The 11,199-nt window shown below is 47.4% G+C and overlaps 1 protein-coding gene across 2 annotated transcripts; it reads left to right on the top strand.

The window, feature by feature from the left end:
* The first annotated feature begins 770 nt into the window (after positions 1-770).
* On the top strand, positions 771-10,380 carry LIN37 (lin-37 DREAM MuvB core complex component). 2 transcript variants are annotated; one of them, XM_054999646.1, is made up of 10 exons: positions 771-826; positions 1,775-1,829; positions 2,552-2,627; positions 2,846-2,896; positions 5,025-5,054; positions 5,550-5,635; positions 8,620-8,786; positions 9,228-9,377; positions 9,924-9,997; positions 10,163-10,380. In XM_054999646.1, exons 2-10 carry the CDS (start codon positions 1,796-1,798, stop codon positions 10,242-10,244), a joined length of 750 nt encoding a protein of 249 aa, XP_054855621.1. In that variant the 5' UTR covers positions 771-826; positions 1,775-1,795; the 3' UTR covers positions 10,245-10,380. The 2 variants fall into 2 exon arrangements, with proteins under 2 accessions (XP_054855621.1, XP_054855620.1); XM_054999645.1 differs by having other exon boundaries at positions 771-1,005.
* Positions 10,381-11,199: the final 819 nt, after the last annotated feature.

Below are 11,199 nucleotides of genomic sequence, written 5' to 3'. Positions count from 1 at the left end.
CTATGGACTTCAGTGGCCTTTGAAGGGTGTGACTGCTTAGGACAGCACTGGTAGGATTGTCAACATGCAGGTGCGGCCTGGAGATCTCCCAGAATTACAACTGATCTCCAGAATACAAAGACCAGCTCCCCTGGGGGAAAAGGCTGCTTTGAAAGGTGGTCTTTATGGCCATATGCCCATCTACGGTCCCTCCTCTTCCCAAACCCCACCCTATCCAAGCTCCATCCCTAAATCTCCAGGAATTTCCCAACCCTGAGCTGCAGCCCTAGGCACTATAAACTCCCTTTTCTTTTGATATATGGAATCAGAAGCCACTAGGAAACACTGCCAGTTGTCTCCCTCACAAGGATGCTTTAAGAATACCCTATTATCCTCAGAGAACTGGAGTTGCCACTTCCCCATCTTTTGCAGACACAAGCAAAAACTTTAAAAAGTGAAAGACACACACACACACACAACCCCCTGCAAGTGCTTGAAAATCTCACCTTTTTAAAAACTGCTTGTCATGCATCTTTTAGAAGCCCTTGCCACTAAAGCGGGGGGGACAGCAACCGAAGGGGGTTCATGATGCTTAATGCAGAACTTAATGCCCCTTCCAGGGACTGAGTCCCCCCGCAAGAAACTACAACTCCCATGAAGCAAGGAAACCTCCGCTCTTCAAACTAGCTGCATGACTTCCATTCGCCGCCAGAATAGCTTTTGATCCTTGCCTACAATTCCCAGCATGCAATGCAGCAGAGGCGGTTTTTATGCATTCGTGTGAACGGGGATTACAGAAAGGGTGCAGGGGAAAGAGAGGATCGTCTGCTGGCTTTCGCTGGAGGAGGTATCCGGGACTGCACACAGGAGCCAGGAGGAGGAAAGGAAGGGCCACACACCAAAGGGCCACCTAGTACCCTCTTCTGGGATCTAGATTGGTTTGGTTCATTGGTGCCAGAGAGATTCGTATCCTCCTGGAGCCTCTAGTCCTCAAGCTAACTTTGTGCAGTATGACAGACTAACCAGGTACTGTCAGCAGCACCTGAAAACCACCAGCTTGTATCAATGGAGAATGTGCAACCTTTTTGAGTTACACAGAACTCTTCTGATGAAGTTGGTGAAGAGGGTTGCCAGCACCAGGTTGGGAAATTCCTGGAGATTTGGGGAGGGGGGATTGGAGAGAGTGGGGTTTGGGGAGGGGAGGGACCTCAAAAGAGTATAACGTCATAGAGACCACTCCAAAACAGCCATTTTCTCCAGGGGAACTGATCTCTGTGGCTTTGGGATCAGTTGTAATTCTGGGAGATCTCCAGTCACCACCGGGGGGTTGGCAACCGTATGTAGAGAAATTGGGTATTTATAACTAAGCACAGCAGAACCTGAGTTCAGTGGCACTTTAGAGAACAAGATTTTTAGTGTATAATTTTTCAAGAGTCAAAGCTCCCTTCTTCAGATATCGATGAATTAAGCAAGTGCCCTTTTCTTTTGGCCTTTTTAGGTAAAATACTGCCTTTTTTAAAAAAAAGTCTGTCTATACCTTTTTATGTTTTTATAGCCTAATTTAGGAAAGTTTAATCCACTTTTTAAAGCTGCTCCCCTCCACAAATTGTTTTTTCCTACAGTGGCATAACACTACACTCTTCTTCAAAGTATCCTGTATAAACCATAAGTTTGCATCCTTTTACAGGAACAGAAATCTTCACCAAATGTTGGTTTACTGGTTTTGCAACTATATAGTTTGAACTATGTATACTGAATGATATGTGTTTGTGTTGTTTTGTTTTTCTCCATGCAGAGGGCCCAGTCTTGGGGAAACATGTTGCACGCCAAAGTGAAAACAGAGAAGCCAGGTAGGAGATCTTGGAAACTTCAGACTGTAAATATCAAGGGCAGATTGTTATAATAGCTGTTGCTTGGACCTGCTTGGCTCTGAGAGGATTCAGTGGGGAGAAAAACCACAGATGTCTTATGATGCATAGCTCAATCCCATCTGCAGCAGCTACCCTATATCTCAATATATTGGGTACTCGTGTAGTATGCTAAGAGGCTTAGATTCAGTCCCTGCCATTTCCACTTTAAACAGTCTTTGGTAGCAAATGTTGATAGAAGAAAATTCTTCTCTGACTTTAGACTTTGGAGAGCTCCTGCCAGGTGGAGTAGAATTCTCAAGCAGGTCTCTGGAGAGGCAGCATATAAATCCCACAAATAAATCAATAATAAGCTAGAGGCCAGATTGCCTTAGGCCCACTAGAAAGCAAAAGGTTGTTTCTGATTTCATTTCATAGCATAAGCAAAGCCTCAAAACCCTCCATAAATGTGCCCTTCTCCACTTTCAGCATTATCGTGTTACTTAAAGGGTGTTTAGCAATTTATTTATATCCTGCTTTTCTCAACAATCGGGACCCAAAGCAGTTCACAATATTGCTGTCTCCTCCTCCACTTTATCCTCACAACAACCACCCGGTGAGGTAGGTTAGACTGTGTGACTGGTCCAAGGTCACCCAGCTAGCTTCCCTGGCAGAGTGGAGATTCGAACCAGATGATTTTTCTCTCCCCCGTGGCCCTGTCACAGATCTGGAGACAGCCAATGCGCGAAATCGTCTCGATGCCGTGCTGCAGTGTCTGCTAGAGAAGAGCGATGTCGATCGGTAAGCGCCTCTGGGCACTGCGGGCACGAAGTTGCTGTTTTAAAAACCTCTGGGAGCCTAAAGTGGCCTCCTTAGATGGGAGAAAGGCCTGGATGCCCTATAGATCTATCTCCTGGAAGGGGGCAGATCTCTGGAAGGGGTAGATCTGTTGGAGCTCAGATCAGGAGCTAGGTGTCTGGACCTGATCGGTGATATCTTGTTTTTGCTCTTTTTCTCAGGGAGCAGATGGAAGAGGACTCTGGAAAAACACCATCAGATGCACTCAGCAAGTAATTTTTATTCATTTATTAAAATATTTATACTCCTATCCAGGGCTTTTTTTCAGCTGGAACGTGGTGGAACAGAGTTCTGGAACCTCTTGAAAATGGTCACATGGCCGGTGGCCCCACCCCCTGATCTCCAGACAGAGGGGAGTTTAGATTGCCCTCCACACCGCTCCAGCGTCGCAGAGGGCAATCTAAACTCCCCTCTGTCCAGAGATCAAGGTGCGGGGCCACCGGCCATGTGACCATTTTCACCGAGGGCGATTTAAACTTTTAAAAATTCCCCCCCTAGTCCAGCTGACCCAAAGTGATGTCATTGGCCCTGGGAGCATGCGTGCACTTTGCGCACGCACATGTGGTACCAGGGGCACCACCTCCCGCCAAGAGTTGACCCCTGTGCTGGCAACCCACTGAGTTCCACCACCTCTTTTCCCCCCCAAAAAGCCCTGCTCCTATCTTTTCCGATGGCTGCAAATCCAAATTTAAAACATAGAATACCATGTGTGTGTTAAGTGCTGACTTATATTCTGCCTTTCTCACTGAGACTCAAGGCAGATTTTACAGTGTGAGTCAATGCGGTCAATATGGTAGACATTTGAATAAAACATGTAATGGGTATATACATGCATATTTGCAAAGATTTAAAAACTAGCAGGCATCCAATAGTGGAGTCTATGGTCTGCGGTCTCTCATGGCAACCACACAGGGTTTCCACGGCAAGAGACAAACAGAGGTGGTTTGCCATTGCCTGCCTCTGCAGCCCTGGTCTTCATTGGAGGCCTCCCATCCAAGGACTAACCAAGACTGACCCCACTTTGCTTCTGAGAGCCGATGAGATCAAACTAGCCTGAACCATTCAAGTTAGGGGACAAAATACAATATCATCCCATAACCCCCTCCCTACTAAATGTATATACTTCCCTTGCTTTTCCTTAGATTTTGTTTGCCATTCCATGGCATGTAACTGGCAGTGTGACTCCAAGAAAGAAAGTGTGTGCACACACAAATGTATTGAAGTGGATTTACAACCCCACAAGCGCTCCCCATTTTGCATGGACTGGGTTTTTGAACTGCCCAAGTGTTGGGGCAGGGGGACCGCACATTTCGCTTCCAGAATACTGAGAAGAGTTGGAGGAAGCTGTATAAAGTGTGGGTTCAAGAAGTCTCAGTCGACAATACCCACGGAATATTTGGAGGGGAGGAGTTCGCCTAACATTTAGGAATATAATTTGAGAAATCTCCACTATTTCAGTTTTTTTTTAATGTAAGGCTGGAAAAAATAGATTAGTAAAGTAGTTACAGGCCTCTTCCGCATGGTGAACTTTATATCAGACCTTCTGCATATTTATCCCATGAGGATTGGATCCGCTTTATTCAGTGGTTCTGGCCTCCTACTGCTTCTACACTTTGAGGGAGCTGAACCAAAGCCATGTCTGTTTTATTTCTGCTCTAGAAAAATGCTCCGATTCTGAGGGCTTTGAGGACTCGTCAGTGTCCTCAGTCAATCGGCGGAAGACATGTCAGTTTCCTGTGGGTGTCTTTTCTTTAAATGGCACCAAGGTTGCAATGTTGCCATTTTATTTTAAATCAAAATTCAGGGGGGGGGGGGACCCTTGATTGGTTGCTGTCCAACCAATCAGGATGCAGGGGGATAAAGGGGAGGGTGAAAGACGGGGCTAGGGCCAGGCCTCACACTGAAGAAAACATTCCGTGCTTCAAAAAAGCCCCAGTTGACTTTGCTGGGGAAAAAATATTGGAGTATGTGTGCAGGGAGAGAAGCTGCAGAAAAGCCGGGGAAAGATCGATTCTGCGGCAGTTGCAAACTTTCTCTGTGCGGAATGCAAAAAAAATTTGGGAAGCAGTTTGGAGACTGAACCGGGGTATTTTGACACTGTGTGCCGTATAGGGCCAGAACCAATAAAAAATGCCCAGCGCAGAAAAGTATAGTTCATATAGTTATTTCTTGTATTAAGGTTTTTGACGCAGGGAACTTCCACTAGAGGCTACGGGAGAAATTTGGTCCCCAGATCTTAAAAATAGCTGTTCTTTGTTTTCGACTGTTTCTACTGCAAAGTTGGTTTTCTCTGCAGTCGCGTATGAGGTAGCGCCTAACATCTCTGCTTTGTGGTTGCAGGGACTCGTCACCTACAGCCCCAGGGAAAAGGTACGTTTCTTTAAAGTGTTTAGTTTGTCTGGACCGGCAATTGACAGTTACAGCCGAGATTTGAAAACTCTTCCATTGCTCTCATTGGCTGTTCCTGGCTCAAGCCAGGATCCAAACAAGTGACACGCCATCGTGCAAGAGAATTCTGTTTGTGCAAGCTGGATTTTCGCTTGCTGATTTTTTCCCCAACCGTTCTCACTGCTGAAGAAGCAACCTGAAAAATGACTTGCCTCTTCAGCCCCATCCTAAAAAGCCTGGCCAGCTCATTTCCTACCGGATGAGCCATCATCAGGCCAAAGTTCCTGCGGGTCTTCCCTTGATCAAGACTGCAGTCTGCTACATTGCAGTCCTTCCTGGTATATAATGGTTTCTGTTCCTGATTGCCAGAGTATCTTTTGGCCTGGCCCTGCATCCTCAAAGTGTTGTGGGGGAGACTGTATTTTTTCAGAGCAGAGAACTGGATCATTGACATACCAAATTCCCTTGTGCTCTCAGGCCCTCCGCCCGATTCTCCCATCACCGCCGAAAGAAGAGGAAGGAAACAGATGACGGTCTCGCCGAGAGTGGACAGCAGAAGCAGAGTGAGTGAAGAACATGAACAGTTGGATCAGACTCAAAATCCATCCAGTCCAGTGCTCTGTCTTACCGGCATGATGCTGGTAGCCATCCCTTGTTTTGTGCCTCCAGTAATCAGAGGTACACTGCTGCTGAATGTGGAGGCTCTATTCATGGCTAACAGCCATTGATGTTCTCTGTGAATTTCCTTAAACCTTCTGAAGTCACCTAGGCTAGTGCCATTGTTGCATTGTTTCACCTGCCTCTACAAAGGTTCCATTTTGTTAGGTGGCCCCAAGAAAGAATATTTTCATTCTGGTATCTCTGCCTTCCAGGACTGCATAAACCAATGCCCTTCCTCTACATTGCCCTAATCTGGTAATCTTCACCAAACTGAAACGCTTCAACCTTTAATTTTTTTTTACTATTTTAATTACCCTGCTAATTTCTCCAGAGTAACACACTCTCAGAGGCTTTCCTTTCCAAGGGAGAACAGCTGTCTCTAATTTCATCAGTCCTCTAGTTCTAATCCTACTCTTCTCATGTTTTATCCTCACAACAACCCTGTGAGGAAGGCTGGACAGTAAGAGTCATCTGCTGTCTGCATTTCCCTGATCAAGGCTACAAAGTTATTTATTTACAGCCCACCTTTCTCAGTGAGACTCAGGGCAAATTACACAGTGCAAGACAGTGTAATCAAATGACATGAGACACCCACCAACAGTGCCATAGGAGCAGGATTACAAAAATTAGAAACAAAGCCCAAAAAACATTGTTTGAATGATATTTTAAACAATACCAAAAATGGTGGAATTGCAGCAGTAGAAAACAGTGCAGCAGGAGCAAGGTAATGCACACAAGGAACAGGGAATAGGTTGAAATCCTGTTCTCCTTATAAAAACAGCCTCCATCGAAAAGCCTAGGTGTATACAAACCATACATGCATAGGATCCACCCTTGTGCTCTAGGACAAATTCTAGATCGTACGGGGAAGGATATTGTGCTTATGCCACTTGTCTACATGTAAGCACACCCTTGTTTGTGTGATGATATTGGAGGAAGCGGGGGAAGCTTGTTTGTGAGGAGAGGACTGGGCTGTTGCATTTGGTCCCATTTGCTCTCTACATGTTTATAGAGAGCTGCTGTAGCATAGTGATTAAAGTGGATGGGCTGTGAATCAGCACTCTGCTGGGGCAAATCCCTCTACAGCCAGGAGCTCGGCAGGTGGCCTTGGGTAAGCCACTCCTCTCGGCCCCAGCTGTTTTGTAGGGATAATAAAAACACTGACTTTGTTCACCACTCTTGAGTGGGCATTAATCTATCCAGGAGAGTGGTATATAAGCACACTGTTGTTATTTTTATTTACAATACTTATATGCCACCTTTCTGCTCAAACAGGGCCACCAAGGCAATAAACAGTTCAAACAAGGCATAATTAAAAGGACGTTTTGAAAATCAATTAAAACCAAAACAACACACACAAAATAATACTTAAAACATAGGGCGGGAAGGGGGGGGCGGGTCCTAGAGGGAATGCCAGAAGAAACAGAAAGTTTTCATTTGCTGGCAGAAGACGACGACAGACAAATCTCCCTGGGGAGAAAGCTCCATAGTTTTGGAGCCGTGACTGAAAAGACCCTCTCTCAGGTTGCCAGCCACCTAATCTCAAAAAGCAGGGGTATCCAAAGCGGGGCATCAGAAGAGGACTTTGGCTGTCGAGTAGGTTCACGTGAGAGTAGGCAGGCCAGCATACGCCCATCGCAAGGTCTATGTTCCAACATGTCAGAGCTACTAACACTGCAACGGAATCTGCAAGAGAGCCAATGTGGTGTAGTGGTGTCAGTGTTGTCGCATTCCATACCTGGCAAGCTGGGTAGCAATGCTGAACGGTCACAGATAAGCAAGGCAGAAACTGATGGCCACAGCAAGACTCGGAGCTTAGGGGTCTCCATGGGAGGCTGCCAGGTGGGGCCTTGGGAGATTACACCAACCGATAAACTGCTACCTAAGCAAAAGCAGGAGCTGGCTGATAGGAGATGTTAAGCTAATAGAGGCTGGGGCTCAATTGGAGGTTTGTAGAAGCAAATGAGAGCCTCACCCTTTCCTGGAGCCAGGGTTAGGCCCCTGAAGCTGCAAAGATCTAGAATCAGGTCCTTGAGTCTGCAAGGATACCAAGAGTGGCATCTTAGTCCTGAACATAGGCGGTCGTGAACTGCCAAGCATGTGTCCCTCCGCCTAGTCCAGAGCGGCTCTGGCCCTTCACCTTTGTTCTTCCTGGGATCTCTGGGGGAGTCTGGAGGTGCAGGAGGAGTTCCTCCTCCTTGGGGTTCCTGGTCTGTCAGTTCTGAGGGGATGTTCAACAGGAGCCTGATGTTGGAGAAGAAACAGAGCAGTCTTCTCCTGTAGCGTCCAGATTGTACAAGGCCTTGGACATAATGAGGTCCGTGGGGGGGGGGGGGGGCTCCTGTAATGAATCTTCCTCTTCTATGGAGACTTGTTCCCGTGTACAGGCAGGGCTAGGGCAGGCCTGGACAGTCTATTATTATTATTATTATTATCATTATCATTATCTAACAACAACAACATTTGATTTATATACTGCCCTTCAGGACCACTTAATGCCCACTCAGAGCAGTTTACAAAGTATGTTACTATTATCCCCACAACAAAACACCCTGTGAGGTGGGTGGGGCTGAGAGAGCTCCAGAGAGCTGTGACTAGCCCAAGGTCACCCAGCTGGCTTCAAGTGGAGGAGTGGAGTGGAGGAGGAGATCCATGTTCAATTCCCTGCTTGGCTCTGAAGCTTGCTGGGGGACCTTGGGCCAGTCATTCTCTCTCAGCCTAACTGGCTTCACAGGGTTGTTACGAAGGCAGAATGGAGATGGGGAGGAGCATAGATCCTTGGCATGTAGAGGGGATTCCCCTCTAGAGACTGGTTTCCATGGGATTGGCAAGGAAGTTGCTGCCATCTTGGCTTGCTCCCCTAACCCGTTCTCCCCCACCCCTCCAGATACTTACGTCATCAAGCTGTTTGACCGGAGTGTCGACCTCGCGCAGTTCTCCGAGAGCACGCCGCTGTACCCCATCTGCCGGGCCTGGATGCGCAACAGTCCCCTGGTGCGGGAGCAAGAGCGATCTCCGAGCCCTACGCTGCCCACCCTACCAGAGGATGAGGAGGTACCCAAACTGAAGAGGGACACGTGGGACCCTTTTATGATGGGAATTAAGCTCTCCTAATTCTGTACTGTTCACATAGTGATTATTTTTATGTGTAAATATTATTCCCCCCCCCCCTCAAACGATCCACCATTTTGAAGAGCCGGTGTGGCGTAATGGTTAGAGAGTTGCCCTTAAACTGGGAGTTGGAATTCTGTCCGGGGGCTTGATACTGGTAAAATCACAATTCTGATTCCCCTTCCTCCTGTCATTTGACTCTGATTTTTTTGTGACTTCCTCTCACATGCTTTTCTCTCTAGGCTGCCACCTGTAGGTTTAAAGGCAGGTCTCTGGTCCAGAAAGGTTGACTGCGCCGGAGGACACCAGCCGCCAGATTTTCTTTGCAACTTATTTGAGTTTCTGGCAGAACAGATCCTGAATCTTGTGTTTCTTCTCTCCTAGGGGGTCGAGGGACTGAACGGGAAGGGTCAGGACGTGTACAAGCTGCCACCTCCGACGCCCTGCCAGACAAACACCTCTGGGGATCCTGTGAACCTGCGTATCCCTTCCCCGCTGGAACCAGAGGAAGAATCAAAAGGAGCTGTTGACATGGTGAGAAGGCCTTTTGAGGTGGGGAGAAGCCCTGCTTCAGTGGGAAAGCATGCGCTATGGATGCAGAAGGTCCTAGGTTCAATCCCCAGCAGTATAAACGCAAAGCCACAAAACACCCAGGAGAGACACCACTGATGTCCTTTGTGAAAGAAAGGAGTGGAGGATGGAGGTGGGGTACAAATACATCTTGGGGACCAACCCTTGACCTGAATAGATTTGCATACAGTGAAGAAGGCAATAGTGTTTTGGTTGTTTGGGGAAGAATGGGGGCATTTCTTAGGTGGAAATCTGCAAGCAGTTTTATCGGGGTGCTTTGTTTCCCATTCTCCGCCATCCTTGAATTTGCATGGGGGCTTGGGTGCTGATCAAGCCAATGCCGTGGCTAAGGTATTGGACTAGGATCTGGGAGACTTGAGTTCGAATCCCAACTCTGCCGTGTAAGCTCTTTAGGTGACCTGGGACCAGTCACACACACACTGGTTCTGTTCGTTGTGCATTCTTGGGCTGTGGACTAAGGGAAGTTCCGATGCTTTCTGTACACCCTAGGCACCCGATCCCGTGCCGTCCATGTCCTCCCTCATCTACAAGAACATGGAGCGGTGGAAGAAGATTAGACAGAGGTAAGGGCTGCTGGGTAACAGGAAGCAGAGAGAAGCAGTGATGTTTGTAGGGTGGGAGAGGCAGAGTGAAAGTGTGTGTGGGGGGGTGCCAACCAAGAGGGGACAGCCAGGTGCAAAAGTTGGGGGGGGAGAATGTAGCTGACTTGCGGCTTCTCCCATTCACAGGTGGAAAGAGGCCTCGCACAAGAACCAGCTTCGCTATGCAGAGAGCATGAAGATCTTGAAGGAGATGTACGAGCGGCAGTGAAAAAGGATGCATCTCGTTGTACTCCTGGATGCCTTCCCCTCTTCCTTTGTGCCCCACATTCTGCTGGAGTCCCTTAACTTGTGAGTCACTGGGGATTGCCTTCGCATGTTGTGTAGCAATAAATGCAGTATTTGGAGCAGGGACTATGGTGTCCATCTGTCCTGGCATCCATCCAGATTGAAAAGATTTCTCAGGCACAGGGTTGTCTTCCTGAAGTGCGCCACAGAGACACAAGTGTGATTTCAAGTTGTGAGCGCACAGATCCTGCCCGCTGCGTACATTATCCATCTGTCACTTTTTAAAATCTTGCCCTTTCTTCAAGGAGCTCTGTTTTTTTACCTCCTCACAACAGCCCTATGAAGTAGGTTGGACTGAGCAAGAGTTATCCAGTGAGGTGAACATCTGGGGGAGACTTGAACCTGGATTTCCTGAGTGCAACCCTGTAACCACTCCACACCGGCTCCTTGCGCAACACCCCCCACCCTTCTCCCCAGAGCCACTTTGAACTATAGCTTCTCCATCTTTTATGATGTTCAAATCTGGCAAAACAAAAGTGATCAACTTGTTCCTTATCAGTATCTCCTTTAAGGCAGCTAACTGGAGGCTCCCATTTCTCCCTGCGACACAAGTTCAGCTGACCGTGCAGGCCTTTTCCGTACCTTGTGAGCAACTTTCATTCTAAACCGGTTTCTGGTAGGTAGCCATGTTGGTCTGCGGTAGAAGACCCACATTCAAGTCCAGTAGCACCTTAAAGACCAACAAGATTTCCAGGCTATGCGCTTTTGGGAGTCAAAGCTCTCTCTGTCACATGCAAGTAGGTTCAAAGATCTCCATTTCTGCTGGTATCTAACAAAGGAAGATTTGACTCTTAAAAGCTGGAAATCTTTTTGGTCTTTAAGGTACTACTGGAGTCAAATCATGTATGTCTAAAGTGGCATTACAACTTCGGTTTCTG

Source organism: Eublepharis macularius, chromosome 15 (genome assembly GCF_028583425.1).
Source record: "Eublepharis macularius isolate TG4126 chromosome 15, MPM_Emac_v1.0, whole genome shotgun sequence".
Lineage (NCBI taxonomy): Eukaryota > Metazoa > Chordata > Lepidosauria > Squamata > Eublepharidae > Eublepharis > Eublepharis macularius.
Note: the sequence above shows the minus strand (reverse complement) of the source record. Positions and strands in the feature narration are given on the sequence as shown.